This window comes from Delphinus delphis, chromosome 3 (genome assembly GCF_949987515.2).
Source record: "Delphinus delphis chromosome 3, mDelDel1.2, whole genome shotgun sequence".
In the NCBI taxonomy this organism is placed as follows: domain Eukaryota; kingdom Metazoa; phylum Chordata; class Mammalia; order Artiodactyla; family Delphinidae; genus Delphinus; species Delphinus delphis.
In genome coordinates, this window is record NC_082685.1 from 4,882,839 (window position 1) to 4,902,552 (window position 19,714).

General features: G+C 51.1%; 2 protein-coding genes across 7 annotated transcripts in view; one reads left to right on the plus strand and one right to left on the minus strand.

Annotated features, from left to right (window-relative positions):
- Positions 1-6,144, plus strand: part of FSD1 (fibronectin type III and SPRY domain containing 1) — a 10,714-nt gene extending 4,570 nt beyond the window's left edge. The window contains exons 8-13 of one of the 2 annotated variants that reach the window (XM_060007473.1): positions 2,778-2,876; positions 3,721-3,880; positions 4,228-4,307; positions 5,299-5,550; positions 5,654-5,742; positions 5,842-6,144. In XM_060007473.1, the coding sequence (XP_059863456.1) occupies positions 2,778-2,876; positions 3,721-3,880; positions 4,228-4,307; positions 5,299-5,550; positions 5,654-5,742; positions 5,842-5,952 (791 nt within the window). In that variant the 3' untranslated portion in view covers positions 5,953-6,144. Of the gene's footprint in view, positions 1-2,777; positions 2,877-3,720; positions 3,881-4,227; positions 4,308-5,298; positions 5,743-5,841 lie in introns of both variants that reach the window. The other variant, XM_060007472.1, reaches the window with a different exon arrangement.
- On the minus strand, positions 363-16,143 carry STAP2 (signal transducing adaptor family member 2). Of its 5 annotated transcripts, none has more exons than XM_060007476.1 (13): positions 15,951-16,143; positions 12,267-12,338; positions 11,993-12,119; positions 10,343-10,395; positions 9,743-9,843; positions 9,129-9,263; positions 8,707-8,776; positions 8,518-8,620; positions 8,327-8,392; positions 7,224-7,379; positions 7,045-7,137; positions 6,888-6,968; positions 363-1,189 (listed from the first exon to the last, which is right to left on the minus strand). In XM_060007476.1, the coding sequence occupies exons 1-13, from the start codon at positions 16,050-16,052 to the stop codon at positions 1,107-1,109; spliced, it is 1,242 nt and encodes a 413-aa protein (XP_059863459.1). In that variant the 5' UTR covers positions 16,053-16,143; the 3' UTR covers positions 363-1,106. The 5 variants fall into 5 exon arrangements, with proteins under 5 accessions (XP_059863459.1, XP_059863458.1, XP_059863461.1 ...); XM_060007475.1 differs by lacking the exon at positions 363-1,189 and adding an exon at positions 6,271-6,633; XM_060007477.1 differs by lacking the exon at positions 363-1,189 and adding an exon at positions 6,601-6,725.
- Positions 16,144-19,714: the final 3,571 nt, after the last annotated feature.

The window sequence follows — 19,714 nt, forward strand, 5'->3', positions numbered from 1 at the left end:
GCACTGGTGTTTGGGGGGCTACCCTCCCAGGATTTGGGGATTTCCTTGGCAGTTATAAGAGAGCAGAAAGCCTGGGGGAATCCGTCCAGCTGGTAGGGGAGGGTCTGATGGAAGATAAAATTAGGGGTCCCTAATGAGTTAAGAAGCCATCCTGAGCCAAGGGAAATCCTCAGGGGCGGGGAGAGTCTCGCTGATGAGATAACTATCACCACCGCTCTTGGGCTGTAATTAGCCTGCATGGTTACTAATGAGCATGCTAATTGCAGGAAAGAAAAGCCAGCAACCTGCGAGAGGGCCTGAGAAACTCTTGGCTTATCCTTTGCATGGGAATCAAAATAAACACATCCCATTTTTTCCCCCAATCTTTTTTTATTGTGGTAAAACACACATAACATAAAATTCACCATCTCAACCATTCTTAAGCGCACAGATCAGCTATTCACTGCGTTCATGATGTTGTGCTAACATCCTCCCCACCATCCATCTCCAGAACTTTTCATCTTGCAAAACTGAAACTCTGTCCCCACTAGCTTTGTTTGTTTGTTTTAACTTTTTGGCCACACCACACGGCTTGCAGGATCCTAGTTCCCCGAGCAGGGATCGAACCCACACCCTCGGCAATGAAAGCTGAGTCCTAACCGCTGGACCACCAGGGAAGTCCCCCTGTCCCCATTAGATGCTAACTCCCATTCCCCTCCCCGCGGCCCCTGGCACCCACCATTCTACTTCCAGTCCTTACGATTGTTACTACTCTAAGTGCCTAATATAGGTGGAATCACACAGTATGTCTGGCTTATGTCACTGAGCATCATGTCCTCAAGGTTCATCCACGTGGTACCCTGTGTCAGAATGTCCTTCCTTTTTTAAGGCTGAATGATAGTCCCTTGTGTGGCTATACCCAGCTTTCTCTAGTAGTGGCAGCTTACATAACTAGAACTCAATACCAGAACCAGAAAGCTGATACGGGTACCTTCTGCAGTGTCGACTCGCTTTTCACCAGTTTTACACGCACTCATTCATGTGTGCCTGTGTAATCCCATGTGCAATTTTATCCCATGTGTAAATCTGTGTCATCACCACCATCATCAAGGTGTAGACCTTCTCCATCACAGGCTTCTGGATGCATCCTCTTTACCTCTCTGGCCTTTTCCAAAATCCATAGGGCAGGAACTTGAATCCCTCAAAAGACCTGCGATATTCAGGATAATGATGAATTTGCTCACCTATGTAAATAACCTATGTGGTTATTTGCAGTCCGCCTACTCTCTCGTTGATTGTTTGGAAGACAGGAAGGTTTGGGTTGAGTTTATAACTTATATTCCTTGACCCATCTCATCCTCATGTGAACCCTGCTCAGTGTCGGGGATATGATTGTTGGGTTGCAGAGTAGGAAACTGAGGCACGCACTGTCAAAAGTCAGATGGGTTTGTGATTCTGAAACCAAGCCTCCTGGGTGGCAGGTAGTCTTAGCTCTGGGGCAGTAGATGGCGCTGCTGAGCAAACCACCTTACTCTCAGAAAAGGGGCTCCAAGGGAGGGTGAGGCAGTCTGTGTGGGCACCTGGAGGAGGTTAACAGCCAGGCTGAGGCCCAAAAGAGAAGAGGGGGAGAACAGACTTGCAGGCAGAAGAACAGCCTGATAAGGGCTCAGAGGCCAGAACACTGAGCCTTTGTGCCTGGAACTAGTTAAGTCTGCAGAGGGAACCACAACTGTAGGGAGAGGGGAGAGGAGGAACGGGGACTTTACCCTGAGGGCAAGGGGATCTATGGGAGATTACAGAGCAGGGGGTACTAAGTGTTGTTTGGGATGCCCAGAGAATGGGCACCCTGTGAGGAATGCCCAGGAGGCAGCTGGACATGTGGTCTGAGCTAAAGGTTGGGCTGTGAGTGCTGTGGGTGGAGAGGTGGTGTCTGAAGGGTGAGAAGGGGACAGTCAGCAGAGTGACGTGAGCAGGGGTTCCAGACTGAGGCACCCATACATTTGAGGGTATGGAGGAGCCTGCAAAGAAGACCAAGGGGGAGCAATCAGAGGGGGCAGGCTGCCATGGCTGCCAAGGAAAGAGAATGTTCCATGAAGGAAGGAGTGGTCAGCCAGGAGATCCTGAAAGATGAGGACTAACAAGGCCAAAGGAAGGAGAGGGAGTGAGGCAGCTGAGAGGGGGATGTGGAGAGCTCTCCAAAGAGGTTTTGCTTGAGGGAGAAGACAGCTTGATGGTTGCTTTTATTTTGTAAGATTAGAAGAAATTAATAATATATTTTTTAAAGTATAGAAATGGAGGGTAGGATATAACCTAGTAGTATGGAAAGTCTTTAAGGAACCAGGCATGGCTAGATCCAGGGGTTCCAGCAAATGACTCGCTCAGCTCCGTTCCTGACACTCATTGGCTCTAGGGCTGCATTCTCAGGGAGGCTTGCCGACGTGCTGGAAAATTTTCTCAAAAGGAGCTTCCTCCTAGCTGGCGAGCCCAGAGGAAAGACAGAATCTGCTCGTTATAATACTAGAGTCCCAGGGCAGATTCTGATTGGCTAGTTTGGGTCATGTGCCTATCCCTGGACCAATTGGTGTGACTGAGCCATAAAGCATCCTGACTGGCCAGTCTGGGTTGTGGGCAGAGCCAAGTGATACCCCACAGGTGAATGAGGGCAAGGATAGTTTCTCAGGGATGTCATTTATAAGATACTCCTTAGAATGAAGGGTGGTGGGATTACTGTGGGACACAGGGGCCTCTAATCTGTTGCTCAAAGCGTACACAATGTCGATTCCTCTGTTGTCTCGTAGGTCTCAAGTTTGACATGAAATACATGAATTTCCGTGTGAAGGCCTGTAATAAGGCAGTTTCAGGCGAGTTCTCTGAGCCAGTGACCCTGGAGACACCAGGTGACTGGCTCCCACCCCTGCCCTGGCTGAGACACCATAACCCCTTACTCCCAGGGCCCCAGGGACTGGTGTCTGAGGAGAATCTTCTAAGCGGGATTCTGTGACCCTTTTTGCCATGGTTGCCAGGAAGCTCAGTGCTCGGTCCACAGTAGCTTCCTTAGCCTGAGTGTCTGGTATAAACCTGGTATTGTTCTTTGCATTTGCAGTTGATCCCATTATACCTGGATGGTTTTTAGACACACACACACACACACACACACACACACACACACACTCTCTCTCTCTCTCTCTCTCTCTCTCTCTCTCTCTCTCTCTCTCTCTCTCTTTCTCTCTCTTTTCCAAAAAATGGCTAAGCGTGCTATGGAATTGGGAATGGGATATCAGTACTGAAGACAGATTTGTTAGCCTCCCACAGTGACACCTTTGAATGTCCTGATAGGAAGTCCTTCTGCAATCTTACTTAACTCTGTCATGCTATAGCCCAGCCCCTTTCCTGGGATTAATCCCCAGTGGAAGCACAGGGCAGCACAGTGGTTTGAAAATGGCTTCAGACCTGGGATACCTTTAGGCAACAAGCCCTTGGTCTTCACTCCTCTGGCTACATGTTCTGCCCTCTCCACTCTTCCCCATCTTGTCTATTGGTGTCTTTCTGCCTGTTGTCTCTGTATCTCTCTGTCTCTGAATCTTTGTCCATTGGTCTCTTTTGCTCTCTCTCTGTCTTAGTCTGTTTCTTTGTGTTTTTCTGTTCTCTGTCCCTGTCATGGTCTGTCTTGGTCACTGTCTGTCTCTCTCTGTGCCTCCGGGTTTCCCCATCTCTGTGACTCCCACATCTGCCTGGCCCCAGCGTTCATGTTCCGCCTGGATGCGTCCACATCCCACCAGAACCTGCGGGTGGATGATCTCTCCGTGGAGTGGGACGCCATGGGCGGGAAGGTGCAGGATATCAAAGCTCGCGAGAAAGATGGCAAGGGGCGGACGGCGTCTCCCGTCAACTCCCCAGCCAGGTAGCCTGCCCTCTCCCCTCCCTGAGTCTCTGGTGGAGGAGATCAAGCTGGACATGGACACACAAAGCCCAGTGTGCTCAAGGCTGGGGTGGAGGGAGGGATGTGGAGCTGGGGGGACCCAAAGAGTGAATGGAGAGGAGACTTTGAAATGGGTTTTGACGGTTGAATAGTTTTCCAGATGAGGAAGGGCACTGGTGTGTTCTGACATGAGAGGCCCTGTGTATGAAAAGTACCACAGACAGTCAGGGAATGATGAAAAGTTCCTCGTGGCTGGGGTGGACCAGGGAAGCCCTCCGATGGGAGAGGTGAGTTCTGAATTGAGACTTCCCCTTCCCTGTCGCCCACAGAGGTACTCCATCTCCCAAGAGGATGCCCTCGGGTCGTGGGGGACGGGATCGCTTCACAGCTGAGTCCTACACAGTGCTGGGTAAGGAGGAGGGTAGATGGGAGGAGAGAGGAGTACTCTGGGCAGGGCCCTGACGGGGGGTGGTGGGAGAGAATTCCTTTGGCTGGGGAAACTGAGGCAGCTATCAACAAAGCTTCTGTGGGAATGGTCCCAGTAAGGTGTTATTGTGACACTGGAGGAATGGGAAGATTTGGGGCTGAGGGATTAATGGGGGGAATCAGAGCTTATGGGTGTTCTGGACTGGGGAGTGGCTGGGCAGGAGCTTGAGGGGGGATTTCCTGGGGTCTGTGGAGTAGCTGAGACTCAGGGAGTAGCTGAGCCTCGGGGAGTAGCTGGAAAGAACAGTTGCCTGTGGAGCAGCCAGGTTTGTGGAGGAGCTGAAGCAAGACAGGGGCTCGGGGAAGTGGCTTAGGGTGAGCGGAGGAGCCAGAGAGTGTCGCTGAGTCTGAGAAGTGGAGAGAATGGCTAGGATGAGAGGAGCGGTTAGCACCACAGGACTGATTGGATCCTGTGAAGGAGAAGCTGGAGTCCGAGGACGACCTGGAGTTCAGGGGAATCACCGCTGTCCAGAAGAAAAGCTTGAAAAAGAAGCCAGGGTAAATGAGGAAGCCAGTGTGGTTTGTACTTTGTGGCAGGTGGCGGCGGGGAGGGCACAAATTTAGGGAGTAGCTGGTTTCTGGGAATGAGTGAGGAGAAAAGCTGCCATCTGGTGGGGCAAGAGTGTGCAGAGAAGCTGCAGCTCAGGAGTAGCTGGATCGGGGAGTAGCTGAGGCGGCAAGAATCTGGATCCGGGGTCCGGGGAGGATGTGGACTCAGGGAGTAGCTGAGATCTAGTTGAAGCTTGGAGAAGATCCGGACTTAACGAATATCTAGGGACGCCTGGAGTATCTGGAAGGAACAGCTGAGGCCCGAGCAGTATCTGGAGGGAATAGCTGGGCTCTGGTTGCCCCTTTGTGAAAGGGCACCTGGGACCCGATTCTACCCAGTCCCCCCTGCCCGCTCCGCCCCACAGGGGACACGCTGATTGATGGCGGGGAGCATTACTGGGAGGTGCGCTACGAGCCGGACAGCAAGGCTTTTGGCTTGGGGGTGGCCTACCGCAGCCTGGGCCGCTTCGAGCAGCTGGGCAAGACAGCCGCGTCCTGGTGCGTGTACGTCAACAACTGGCTGCAGGTCAGCTTCACTGCCAAGCACGCCAACAAGGCCAAGGTGCTGGACACCCCCGTGCCCGACTGCCTGGGCGTGCACTGCGACTTCCACCAAGGTGACCCCGGGCCCCCGCTGACCTCTCCGGCCACCCCTGTCCGCCGTCTCTCTGCCCAAACCCCTCTTACCGGTCCCCCTGTTCCTCTTGCCCTCCACCCCAGGCCTCCTGTCCTTCTACAACGCCCGCACCAAACAGCTGCTGCACACCTTCAAGGCCAAGTTCACACAGCCACTGCTGCCGGCTTTCACGGTGAGGCCTCCTCCGCGGCCCAGGGGTAAGAGCGGGCGTGGCGTGAGGGCTGGCTTCACTACTGAGCCTCTCTGTGTCCCCCCCGACGCCGTCCCCCAGGTGTGGTGTGGCAGCTTCCACGTGACGGCAGGCCTACAGGTCCCCAGCTCTGTGCGCTGCCTGCAGAAGCGGGGCAGTGCTACCAGCAGCTCCAACACCAGCCTCACCTAGGCCTCGGGACGGCCCCTCAGCCGGGCTGATTTCGGGGCGGGGGGGGCGCCTCCAGGCCTCGGCTGTTTCAGCTGGGCACCCTCTTCTCACTTGCTGCTTGGAGCCTTAACCCCTGATGGGGTCACCAGTGGGGAGCGGGCACGGGGGCGGGCCCTCCTCCCCACCTCACCTCCTAATAAAGGTCAAACACTGGCCGGGCGGTGCTGCTGGTCTTATTTTCGTGGCTGGGTGGCACTGGGTGTGCCTGGCCCTCTCTGGACCTCAGCTTTCTTGGCCGTAAAGTGGGCTTTTCTTGGGAATTGCCTGGCGGTCCAGTGGTCAGGACTCAGAGCTGTCACTGCTGAGGCCCGGGTTCGATCCCTGGTCGGGGAACTCAGATCCCATGAGCTGTGAGGCACAGCCCCCCCAAAAAGGCTTTTCTTGAGGGTCAGGAGGCAGGTTTTGCTGAGCTGAGGACCACTGTGGGCAGTCCTCTGAGGGAGCCCGCACTGCCCCACCCAGCCAAGCCAAACACGCAGGTCCTGGGGTCACCTGAGCTTTAATTCTGGGAGGAGGGATCTGCCTGACTGATGCGCCACACTTGGAGATGGGCCCGCTGGTCCCCCATGCACTCGGCTGCCTGCTGCAGCGCCAGTCTCCTCTGCAGTTTCCCTTTCAGCTCTGCTGTCACATCTGCCAGCCCTGGGAGTGGGGAGGGGGGTGGTCCCTGAGGCTTCAGCGGCACCAGGGATTCCCCAGTCCAGGCTGTTCTCTCTTATATCCACCCAGGACTGCTGCAGAATTTTCGGGGCCCAGCATAAAATGAAACATGTGTTCAGTGGACATGAGGAATTTCAAGATGGACACAGCAGAGCATTAAACCAAGCGTGGAGGTCACCCATGTGTGACTACACGGGTCCCCCGCTTGTGAAGCCCACCCTGCATTGACCCCTTACCTGTGGTCGGGGAGGAGGAAGCCTGCGCTGAGCTGACTGGCAGCTTCCTGGCCAGGCCACTGTTGAGGCCTTTTTTGGGCTCTGGTGGAGAAGGTAGATGAAGGCTGAGGCTGGCTCTTGGCTGGATGGGAAAGGGGCTGGGAAGAGGGACCCCTACCTGACTTGGGCACGATGGGTGGCTTTGGAGGCTTTGCCTGAAACATGGCCAACTTCCTGGGCTTCGGGACAACTGGTCGACTAGGGGAAGGCACTGCATGGACAGAGATGTGGCATATCACATCCAGTCGTCAGCCCGCTCCTCATTTCCAACTCTCATCCACCCCGGCCGCCACCCACCGTCCCCGTTCACGTAGTTGGCAGCTGGGTCATCTCCAATGGGGATCACATAGTTCTCATCCTGGTTCAGTAGTGGGGGCAGCTTGTCCTGGCTGGACACAGGCGTGATGGACGAGGGAGGCAGCTGCTTAGGGCCACCCCTAGGGGCTGCGGGACCTGGTGGGAAACTGTGGTCACTGTCAGGGCCCACGTGGTATGTGCACACCTCGTTGCATGCATGTGTGTCTGTGCACGTGCCCGTTTATGAGTCTGTGTGTGTGTCCCTGTGTAGCATATACATGGACACTGGGTGAATGTGCGGAAGTTGAATATATGCAAAGGGTTTATACACACGTGTGTGCATGACATCGCATGGATGCTAAGGTATGTGCTGGGTCGCTTGTCTATATTAGTGTGTACACTAATTTAGTGTATGTGTAAAAGTCTGAATTTGTGCTCTTGAGTGGGTATGTCTGCATTTGTGTGTATGTACGTGATTGTGACGTGAGGTATGTATATGTGTGCTACATGGGACTGGAACTGTGTGACACCTGTATTCATGCATGTGTGGAGCCACTATCTACATAGGAGCTTCTGATGATGCAGGTGGACACATACAGGTCTGTGTTCATGAGTGTGGCATGTATGTATGTATGTATACTTGGGCCCATCATGCATGTGGGGTCCGAAGCATCTGACCAGCCCAGGGAGAACTATACTGCTCACTCCACAGACCTTTCCAGTCTCTTCTTGCTTCGTAATCGGGACTACCTCCCACCCTGATTTCCCATCTCTACCTACTGAAATCCTTGGGGACCTTCAGCAAACAGCCCCTCCTCCAGGAAGACTCCTCTCTACTCTGCCCTGCCTCCTCTTCTCCCAGCTCTAGGTGCTGCGCCTTCCCCTCCCACCCTCCAGCCCCAGGTTCGACTCCTCAGGGCTGGGACTGTCTGTGCCCAGCCATGCCCGCCCCCTCCATAACCTGGAAGCCCCTAGAGAGCAAGGTCTGGGTAATTTCTCGGTCCCTGCAACTCTGGGTAGAAGATTGGGCACAGGTGGCGCCATGAGGTTCCTAGGTCTTTCCCCACTCTGCCCCAGTGGCGACCGCGGGGACAGGGCATCACCTGGGCCGGGGGCCGAGGGCGCCACCCACACACTCTCGCCATTCTCTTTATCCGCCTCCACGTAGCCTGGAACAGAGAGGGCGGCCTGGAGGAGGCACGGCGGCTGGGGGCTGACCCAAGGGTGTCCGGGTCGGGGAGGGGGCGGGAGAGGCGTGGACTGGGCCCCCAGAGTTCCCTGAGGCTGCACCAACCAATCACTTTCTCGTAGTCATCGTCCAGCAGAAAGGGCATCAGCTGCTTATTGGAGTGCGACACGAAATAGTTGACCACTGCGTCGAGCGAGGTGCAGGAGAACTGGGGTCAGATAGGGGATGTTATCAGGGCTGGCGGGGAAGGGGAGCAGAACTTTGCAATTCCCGGGACCCGGGCCCAGCGCTCACCGGCTCCTCCACGTCGATCACGTACTTGGGGCCCTCGCGCTTCACTCTGTAGTGCCGGACCACCGGCGTCCTGCAAGGGCAGGGGCGAGTGAGTGGCCTGGGTGAGGACAAAAAATGGCCTGCCCCTCGTCCGGGCCCCGCCACCATGGAGGGCCCAACCCCGACTTGCTCCCCTGCACACTGACCACGCCACATCCTGGCGTGGGTCTCTGCAGGGGACCAGGCCCTCGAAAGACTCCACCTCCTAGAAAAACCCTGCGCCTGGTCCTGGCATAGCCCTCCAGGAGGACCGTCCTGTATGGATTCCATCCCGGGAGGCCCCGCCCCCGGCTCCACATTCTGCCTGGCCCCGCCCCTATATATGACCACACCCCCGCACCCGACGCCCCTCCCACCCCGGCGCCGGGGCCACGCATGCGCACCCGTTGAGCGTCTGGAGCGTGCTGACCGACACTCCGCCCGCGCCGTCCCCGCTGGGCCGGAGCAGCAGGTTCCCGCACTCGGGGTGGCGCTCCAGGAGCAACTGAGCCTCCAGCCGGCTCACTTTCAGGAAGCACCTAGGGCGGGTCGCGTCACTCACCAGGACAGGCCCCGCCCCCAGAGACACAGCCACGCCCTCCCCACGTAACCCCGCCCCTGGGCACCAAGCCTTGCCCTCCCGTCCACGACCTGGTTCCTGGAGACCCTGCCTTGCCCGACCCCAGGCCCAGGCTCTGCCTCCGGAGGCTCAGGCTATCCTGCGGGCACACAGGCCAACACTCAGAGACCCATACCCGCCTCCCAGGCACCTATACCCTCTCCTGTAAAACTTGTCCCGCCCCCAGGCACCTAGGCTCGCCCATGGAGATCCAGGCCCGCCCCCAGGCAGCTAGACCCGCCCCAAACACCCAGTAGGGCTCCCAGCTGTGAGACCTAAGCCCCGCCCCTGCCTGGATGCAGTCACGCTCAAGACCCAACGCCTGGAGACCCCGCTCACTGCCCTCTCCGGCTCCATGCTGTCCAGCCCGCCACCATCCTGGAGACCCTCGGCACTTACGAGGGCATCTCGAGCGCACGTCGTGCCTCTTCTTTGGCCAGGACCTCGGCCATCATGTACAGGTGTCCGGGCAGCAGGTTCAGGTTAGACGGGACACGGAGCTGAGGGGGGCATTGGGGCGTCAGGGAATGGGAGACTGTGACTATGTCACAGAGGGGCAAACTGAGGCCAGAGTGCGGATACAGCCAGGATGGGAACCCAGGTCTGGGGGCTCCAGAGCCACCTGACACCTCAGGGGCAAAGAGGGCATAGAGAGGACTTCGGTGATGAGGAGGACAGAGCAAATGCTAGCATGTGGGGTCTCAAACTCAACGGCCTGCAGGAGGCAGACTGGGAACAAATGAGTAACCTAGAAATCAGGAATGTTTACTAACACTCCTGGTTTTTAAGTGATAGCAGCTGACTTAAATTTATAGCTCTTTGCTGGCAAAACAAAAGACGTTTATGGGCTACATCTGGCTCATAGGCCGCCAGTTAGTGACCAGTTTGCTATACTGGAGAGGTTTGTTTGGGGAATGAAGGTTGGAAATTAAAAAGAGGATTTCCGAGCAGGCCTAGTGGGGAATGGGGGAGAGAGGGGCCGAGGACGACCACTCTTACCTCCACCACCATCAGGATGAAGCCTTTCCACATCTCCCGAGACTCCAGACTCTCTACCTAGGGAGGGAAAGAAAAAGATTTTGTGTCGATGAGCCTCGGTCTAGTCATCTGTGAAATGGGAGTGAGGAATAAGAGACCCTGTGTCCAAGGGCTGTTTTGAAGATTAAATGAGCTTGAACAGGTTAATTTAGAATGATGTCTGAATATAAGTTCTTAGTAATGTGGGGTACTGTTATTCTTTAATGTTATTACATCAACATTTAAAAAAAACATAAGTCAGATCATGTATCTCCTATGCTTGAAACCCTCCCTTGACTCCTACCTCCCTCAGGGTAGAAGCCCAGGTCCTCCTGGTCACCCACAGGCCCTGTACAACCTGCCCCTTCCCCCCACCCCCGCAACCCTCATTCCCTCCCTCTCTCCCCTCTTTCACTCTGCTCCAGCCACAGGGGCTTTATATATATATATATATATATATATATATATATATATATATATATATATATATATATATCTCTCACATCTTCTTTATCCATTCATCTGTCAGTGGACATGTCTGTTGCTTCCATGTCTTGGCTATTGTAAATAGTGCTGCAGTGAACATTGGGGTGCATATATCTTTTCAAATTATTGTTTTCTCCCGATATATGCCCAGGAGTGGGATTGCAGGATCATATGGTAGCTCTATTTTTAGTTGTTTAAGGAACCTCCATACTGTTCTCCATAGTGACTGCACCAATTTACATTCCCACCAACAGTGTTAGGAGGGTTCCCTTTTCTCCACACCCTCTCCAGCATTTATTATTTGTAGACTTTTTGATGATGGCCGTTCTTTCTGGTGTGAGGTGGTGCCTCACTGTAGTTTTGATTTCCTTTTCTCTAATAATTAGTGATGTTGAGCATCTTATCATGTGCCTCTTGGCCATCTGTATGTCTTATTTGGAGGAAGGTCTGTTTAGATCTTCTGCCACTTTTTGATTCGGTTGTATTTTTTTTTTTTTTTTTGATATTGAGCTGTATGAGCTGTTTGTATATTTTGGAGATTAATCCCTTGTCAGCCACATCGTTTGCAAATATTTTCTCTTATTCTGTAGGTTGTCTTTTTATTTTGTTTATGGTTTCCTTTGCTGTGCAAAATCTTTTAAGTTTAATTAGGTCCCATTTGTTTATTTTTGTTTCCATTACTCTAGGAGGTGGATCCAAAAAGATATTGCTGCAATTTATGTCAAAGAGTGTTCTGCGTATGTTTTCCTCTAGGAGTTTTACAGTATCCGGTCTTAAATTTAGGTCTTTAATCTATTTTGAGTTTATTTTTGGGTATGGTGTTAGCGAATGTTCTAAGCACAGGGATTTTTAATTGTCTTAGTCACTGCCTTGACACTAGAAGAGTGTCTGGTACACAGTAGGTGCTCAGTAATGTTAGCTGAGAGATTGGATGATGGCAGTGGTCTTTGTGGATCAGATCTTGTTCTGGGCACTTTACATATATTATCCCACTTTTCAGTTGAGGAAACTGAGGCCCAGAGAGGTTAAGTGGCTTGCCCAGTGTCACCAGCCCAGTGGTAAACTTTTTGTGACTCCATGCTACTATGTGTTAATGGTGGGTGTGACAAGAAGGAAGGGTCTCCTACGAGCCCCACCTTAAGACACCTACCTTGAACTTGATCTCCTGGTTCCGCAGGACCAAGCAGAAGTGGGTGCCACGGTCATGGGAGCTCCCCCAGGGAGCTTCATCTGTGAGCTTCACAAACGTTCCTAGGTCTAGCTTCTCCATATGCTGGGAGCACAGTAGACAGGGTCTGAGCACAAGGCCTGTGGCCCCTCAGGCCCCCTGTCTTAGACATACCAACATACCATCCATGTCCTCTGCTTGGTCCCTGGGGTCAAGGTGGACCAATTCTTGAGCCTTCATTTCCATCCTTACCTGGGAGTCCCGATTGCTATTGTAGAAATAGAGAGTCAGGCCCTGGAGGCCTGCCCAGAACTTCTTGTAATCCTGTGGACCAGAGTTGGAGAAAGAGAATGAGGTGAGGTGGCGAGGCTGGGTACCTCCATCATAGTCTACCTCAGGACGTTTGCACTGGCTGTTCTCTCTGCCTGAACACTCTTCTCCCAGATCTTTAGGTAGTTTCATTCATCACCTGCTTTGGGTCTGTGAACAAGTGTTGCCTTCTAGGGGAGGCCCTCCTCATCCATGGCCCGGCTTCTGGGGATCTGTTACTCTCAGAAAGGACCAAACGGAACCTACAGGGGTGGGAGCTTTAGGAGTAATTTGTGCTAACTCACTTTATGGTTTTCCATGCATCCACCCACTCATCCATTTGTTCCACCCTCCCATCCTTCCACCCTCCCATTCACCCATACATACATATAACCCCCTGTCCCCTTATCCACCCTGTAAATATTAACATCTCCTAGGTGCCAGGCACTGGGCTAGGTGCTCAGTCTACAGTCAGAATTTCACAAGGCTCTGGACACTAGAAGGTCTGCAGATTCAGGATTTCCCCCTCAGGATTCTGAATTCCAAATGTCCTAGCTCTCTGGAGGCCGAAGGGGCTGATACAAATCAGATTATAAGATTCTAGAATTTGTTTTTCACCAAATATTCCCTGAGCACCTACTCTGCGCTCAGCTCTGTTGCAGGCAAAATAATAAATGGGGCATGGCTTCTTTTTCTAAATAGATGATGTTTCGGGAATTCCCTGGAGGTCCAGTGGTTAGGACTCCGTGCTTTCACTGCAGGGGGCACAGGTTCCATCCCTGGGGGTGAGGGGTGGGGGTGGGGACTAAGATCCCGCAAGCTGCATGGTGCGGCCAAATAAAATAAAATAATGATGTTTTAGAAAGATAGAGAAAGCATAGATACTTAAATCCTCCAAAGAAGAGAAATTAGCACCCTCAGGGAGGGATAGATCCTGGACCAAGAGATCACAGAGGAGGAGAGAAGCCCTCCAACTGGGAAATCTGGGAAGACTTCCTGAAACAGGAGGTACTTTAATTAGTCCATAATGATAATGAAGGTAGCTCTTATACTGACAGCGATCAAGCATCCATCAATCCACCTATCAATTCATCTATCTGCCTACCCATCCATTCATCCAGCCGCACATCCATCCATTCATCCTTTTTATCAACTTATGTACTCACCCACACATCCATCCACCTGTCTACAAGCATACCTCATTTTATTGCACTTCACAGATATTCTGTTGTTTTCTTTTTTACAAATTGAAGATTTCTGGCTACCCTGCTTTGAAGAAGTCTTTCGGCGCCATTTTTCCAACAGCGTTATTTTAAAATTAAGGTACGTACATTGTTTTTTTAAGATAGAATGCTATTTCACACTTAATAGAGTATAGTCTAGTGTAAACATAAATTTTATAGGCACTGGGAAGCCAAAAAATTCATATGACTCACTTGATTGCAATATTCGCTTTATTGTGGGACTTCCCTGGTGGTCTAGTGGTGGGACTCGGTGCTCCCATTGCAGGGGACCTGGGTTCAATCCTTGGATGGGGAACTAGGTCCTGCATGCCACAACTAAGAGTTTGCATGCTGCACCTGAGAAGCCCGCCTGCCGCAGCTGAGGATCCCACATGCTGCAACTAAGACCTGGCAGCAGCCAAAATAAATACATACATACATACATAAATACGTAAATACATACATAAATAAATAATATATATTTGCTTTATCGTGGTGGTCTGGAACCAAACCTGCAGTGTCTCCGAAGTATAGCTCTATGTATCCATCCATTCACCTATCTGTCCCTCCACCCAGTCACCCATCTGTCCATCCATAGGTACATACTACATATATACATTTTACATTTACTGAAGACCTACTATGTGCCAGGCACTGGGAATACAGCAGTAAGTGATTAAACTCACATGGTCAGACCTACTTTGTCATGCACCAGCTATGTGCCATCCATTGCACATTGTTCAAGCTATCTCTGCCTCAGTTTCCCCACCTATAAAATGTCAATAATAATGGTGCCTGCCTGGGACTTCCCTGGCAGTCCAGTGGTTTAAGACTCCGGGCTTCCACTGCAGCGGGCACAGATTCGATCCCTGGTCCAGGAACTAAGATCCCACATGCCTCTTGGCATGGCCAAAAAAAAAAAAAAAAAGGTACCTGCCTCAGAGACTGCTATGAGAATTGGGTGAATTAATACATGCAAAGCGCTGAGTCAGATCCTTGGCATGTTAAGAGTTATCCCTTGGGACTTCCCTGGTGGTGCAGTGGTTAAGAATCTGCCTGCCAATGCAGGGGACACGGGTTTGAGCCCTGGTCCGGGAAGATCCCACATGCCATGGAGCAACTAAGCGCGTGTGCCACAACTACTGAGCCTGCGCTCTTAGCCCACAAGCCACAACTACTGAGCCCGTGTGCCACAACTACTGAAGCCCGCTGCGCATAGAGCCCGTGCTCCACAACAAGAGAAGCCACTGCAATGAGAAGCCCACACACCGCAACAAAGAGTAGCCCCCACTTCCCGCAACTAGAGAAAGCCCACGCGCAGCAACGAAGACCCAAAGCAGCCAAAAATAAATTAAAAAAAAAAAAAAAGAGATATCCCTCTTCTGTAACCATGCCTATGGCCTTGTCAACCCATTTTATTTTTTTCGTTTTAATTTTAATTTTATGTTTTTGGCCTCACGGTGTGGCCTGTGGGATCTTATTGCCCCAGCCAGGGATAGAACCTGCGCCCCCTACAGCGGAAGTGTGGGATCTTGACCATTGAACGACCAAGGGAGTCCTTTTTTTTTTTTTTTCTCTCCATTTTATAATAGAGAAAACCGAGGCACAAAGATGCAGAGTCACTCGTACACGGCGTGGGAGTCAGGACCGCGCGGAGCAGGGATGTGAACTTGGGTCTCATCCTCTGGGGCCCTCGTGCTCTTTCTTAACCCCTGAGATCTCCTGCCTCTGGATGCTTTCTAGGCTGGGGAGGATTTGGATGTGTGGAGGCCGAAGGACGGAAGGAGGAAACTGCCCAGGGCAAAGGCAGAGAAAAGCCTGGTTGGTTTGCGTCCTGGTAGATGAGTATGCAGATGAGGAGGGGGATGGGCCTTAGTGGGAACCAGGCTGGGCTTTATTCTGAGGACACACACACACACACACACACACACACACACATTGGGCCCCTGGCCAGTATCTGGTTCTGTGGGACGTAGCCTCCATTAATTCTCACTGTCCCTCCTCACAATCTGTACTGACTTTGACCCCTGGATCTGAAGTTCACAGAGTTAGCTCAGGGCCGGGGAGGGGGAGGTGTGGGAATCAGAAGACTCCCCATTTCCTGGAGTAAAGTCGCTGATCCTGTTTGTATCCGAGAGAGACATAAAGAGACCAAGACAGAGAGAGATGGAGCCAGGCAGGGAGAAATACAGAGAAAGAGAAAGAGCTCAGGTCAGAATCAGAGACACAGAGAGAGACAGAGACAGACAGACAGAGGGACGTAACCTTTCCCAGCCCCCAGTCCATGCCCTGCCCCACCCAGCACCCACCACATTATCCTGGGCCGGTTGCGGAGGTCTAGGCTCAGAGAGGTGCTGCACCTGCCTAGGCCGCCCAGCAGCGCCAGCTCCCTGGCCCATCTTACCCGGTCTCGGGGTCCCTTCTTCTCCAGGAAGCTTTCGTGGTAGTGTGAGGGCAGGCTCCTCTTGGGCTTGGGAACCCAGGGTGGCCTCAGGGCCAAGGCCATGGCGGGCCGGGTCTTTGGCCTGGCCTCTCCCTCCAGTGGGTGCCCCAGCTGAGCCAGGAAGCAGAGAAACAGGTTCCAGGGGAATTTCCTCTCTTCTGTCAGCTCCGGAGCTCCCTCCCCTGCCAGGGCTGGATGGGGGCTGGGCCTGGGCAGGTCCCGAGATCTTAGGGAAATCCCCTCCTCTCTGGTGCCCAAAAGAGGTCAGGGAGGCCTGGCTGGAGTAAGGGAACAGAGGAGAGAGCTGCTGGGAGCTGTCAGTGCCAGGGCATCAGGAGGGGGACCTGCCTAAGCAAAGGCCTGGAAGGGAGAGAACGGAGTCTGGTGCCAGAGTGGTGAGGTGATGAGACCAGAGAGTGGTACGATGTCCAGGAAGCCCATTAGGCCGCCTGGACGTTAGAACAATCTTGTTTGTATCTACCAAAAATCTTGCAGGGATTTTGACAGGAATAGCACTAAACCTGTATATCAGTTGAGGGAGACTTGACATCTTTTATGTCCTGTGTTGAGTCTTCCAACCCACAGACATGGTCTTTCTCTTCCTTCCTTCCTTCCTCCCTCCCTCCTTCTCTCTCTTTTTCTTTCTTTCTTTCTTTTTCTTTCTTTCTTTCTTTCTTTCTTTCTTTCTTTCTTTCTTTCTTTCTTTCTTTCTTTCTTTCTTTCTTTCCTTCCTTCCTTCCTTCCTTCCTTCCCTTCCTTCCTTCCTTCCTTCCTTCCTTCCTTCCTTCCTTCCTTCCTTCCTTCCTTCCTTCCTTCCTTCCTTTCTTTCTTTCTTTCTTTGTAATTATAAACACCATTGTACTTTTAGTTCCAGTTTTCATGTTCATTGCTAGCATACAGACATGCCATTGATTTTTGTGTGCTGATCTCTTATCCTATAACCTTGCTGAACTAACCCACTTCTTAGTTCAAGGGGCGTTTTTGGTAGATTTCTTGTGATTTTGTACACAGGCCATCATGTTGTCTGCAAATAGGGTTAGTTTCATTTCTTCCACCTTTCCAATCTGTATGCCTTTTACTTCCTTTTCTTGTCTTATTGTGCTGGCTAGCACTTCCAGGACTCTGTTGAATAAGAGTGGAGAGGGTGGACATCTTTGCCTTGTTCCCAGTCTTAAGGGGAAAAGTGGGATTTCCCTGGCAGTCCAGTGGTTCAGACTCCATGCTTCCACTGCAGAGGGCACGGGTTCAGTCCCTGGTCGGGGAACTAAGATCCCACGTGCCACGTGGCGTGGCAAAAGAAAAAAAAGTGTTCCGTCTTTCACCATTAAGCACAATGTTAACTGAAGTTTTGTAGACGTGCTTCTCCAAGTTGAGGTAGTTTCCCCTCTGTTCCTAGTTTGCTGAGAGTTTTTATTATGAGTGGGTGTTGAATTCTGTCAAATGCTTTTTCTGCATGAATGGATACGTTCTTATGATGTTTCTTCTTTAGCTTGTGTGTTAGTTTTCTGTGGTCGATATAATAAATTATCACAAATTTAAAGGCTTAAAACAACACAAATGTATTATCTTACAGCTCTGTAGGTTAGGAGTCCTACGTGGATCTCACAAAGCTAAAATCAGGGTGTTGGCAGGGCTGTTTTCCTTTCTGAAGTCTCAAAGAATGAATCTGTTTCCTTGCCTCTTCCAGCTTCTAGAAGCTTTCCTCATTCCTTCCTCCATCCACAAAACCAGCAACTGTGGGTAGGAACCTCACATCATATCACTCTGAATTTCTTCCATAGTTATCTCTTCCTAACTCTCTTCCATTTTTAAGGACCCCTGTTATTACATTGGGCTCAGCAGATAGTCCAGGATCATCTCTTTATTTTATTTTTATTTTTTAAAAATTAATTAATTTAGGCTGCGCCAGGTCTCAGTTGCGGCACGTGGAATCTTTTGTTGTGGCGGGCGGGCTTCTTAGTTGCGGCATGCATGCGGGATACAGTTCCCTGACCAGGGATTGAACCCCGGGCCCCCTGCATTGGGAGTGTGGAGCCCTACCCACTGGACCACCAGGGAAGTCCCAGGACCATCTCTTTATTTTAAAGTCAGCTGATTAGCAACTGAACTTCCATCTGCAACCTTAAATCCCCTTTGCCATGTAACCTAAATATTCACAGGCTCTGGGGATTCAGACATGGACACCTTCAGGGAACCATTATTCCACCCACCACAGTCTCTTAAATATGGTGGAAAACACTGACTGAATTTGGCATACTGAACCAGCCTTGCACCCCTGGAATAAACTTCACTTGGTCATGATGTATATAATCTTTTTATGTGTCACTGAATTCTATTTATTAATATTTTGGTAAGGATTTTTGTGTTTGGATTCATGAGGTATATCCTGTAGTTTTCTTTGTACTCTTCTTATCTGGTTTTGGTGTCAGGGAGATGCTACCTTCATAAAATGACTTGGGGAGACTTCCCCGGTGGTCCAGTGGTTAAGACTTTGCCCTCTAATGCAGGGGATGCAGGTTCGATCCTTGGTCAGGGAGCTAAGATCCCATATGCCTCGCGGCCAAAAAAACAAAACATAAAACTGAAGCAATATTGTAACAAATTCAATAAAGACTTTAAAAATAGTCCACATCAAAAAGATCTTTAAAAAAAATGAATTGGGAAATATTCCCTCTTCAATTTTCTGGAAGAGAATATGTAAAATGGTATTAATTTGTCTTTGAACCTTCATAGAATTCTCCATCTGGGCCTGGAGATTTCTTTTTTGGGACTTTTTTTTTTTTCTCCCAAGCAAATGAATACTTTTATTAGCATGGTAAAAAATATTTTTTTAAACACATAGGGTAAAAAACATTTTTTTAAAACACATAAGGTTTTGACCTCAAATACTTGCCAGGTCTGCTACAGAAATTAACGTGTAGCTAATGAATTTATGAATCTTGAAGATACCTAGTTCCTTTCTGGGGACTTTTAAAATTACAAATTCAATTTCTTTCGTAGTTATAAGGCTGCCTGGACTTTATACGCATAGCAAAGAATAGCCTTTGGAATCTGCTCAAGAACTGTGTAGTCTGGGCAACCTCTTCATCTGCTGAACTGTCTGGTAATGTTGATTATACTATCTGCCATATAGGGGTGCTGTAAATGGTTAATAAGGTCACAGCAGTTAGGTTTTTTTGTTTTTTTTAAAAAATATATATTTATTTATTTACTTTTGGCTGCGTTGGGTCTTTGTTGCTGCGCACAGGCTTTCTCTACTTGCGGCGAGCAGGGGCTACTCTTCCTTTCTGTGCCCGGGCTTCTCATTGAGGTGGCTTCTCTTGTTTCAGAGCACGGGCTCTAGGAGCACAGGCTCAGTAGTTATGCCTTGTGGGCTCCAGAGCGCAGACTCAGTAGTCGTGGCACACGGACCTAGTTGCTCCGCGGCATGTGGGATCTTCTAGGCTCAGGGCTCGGACCTATGCCCCCTGCACTGGCCGGCGGATTCTTAACCGCTGCACCACCAGGGAAGTCCACACAGCAGTTAGTTTTAATTTTATTTATCAAAGGCAATGGGGAGGGAGGTGGTCATAGTTGTATTTTATAAAGATCTCTCTGGGGCCAGCCAGGGTGAGAGATGGACAGGGTGTGGGTGAGTGTGGAGGCCTGAGTCCCTAGGAAATGATCCAGATGGGAGAGGCTCGAGATCCAGCCCTGGGTTTTATAAGAGAGCCAAAGAGAAAGTA

Excerpts from the sequence above, each read along its gene's own strand:
- STAP2 (XM_060007474.1), bottom strand. The coding sequence starts at position 16,052 with ATGGCCTTGGCCCTGAGGCCACCCTGGGTTCCCAAGCCCAAGAGGAGC. Across the intron at positions 8,393-8,517 it reads TGACTACGAGAAAGTGATTG|GCTACGTGGAGGCGGATAAA; the intron begins GTTGGTGCAGCC and ends TCTCTGTTCCAG. Across the intron at positions 7,380-8,326 it reads GCCCTCGGCCCCCGGCCCAG|GTCCCGCAGCCCCTAGGGGT; the intron begins GTGATGCCCTGT and ends GTTTCCCACCAG.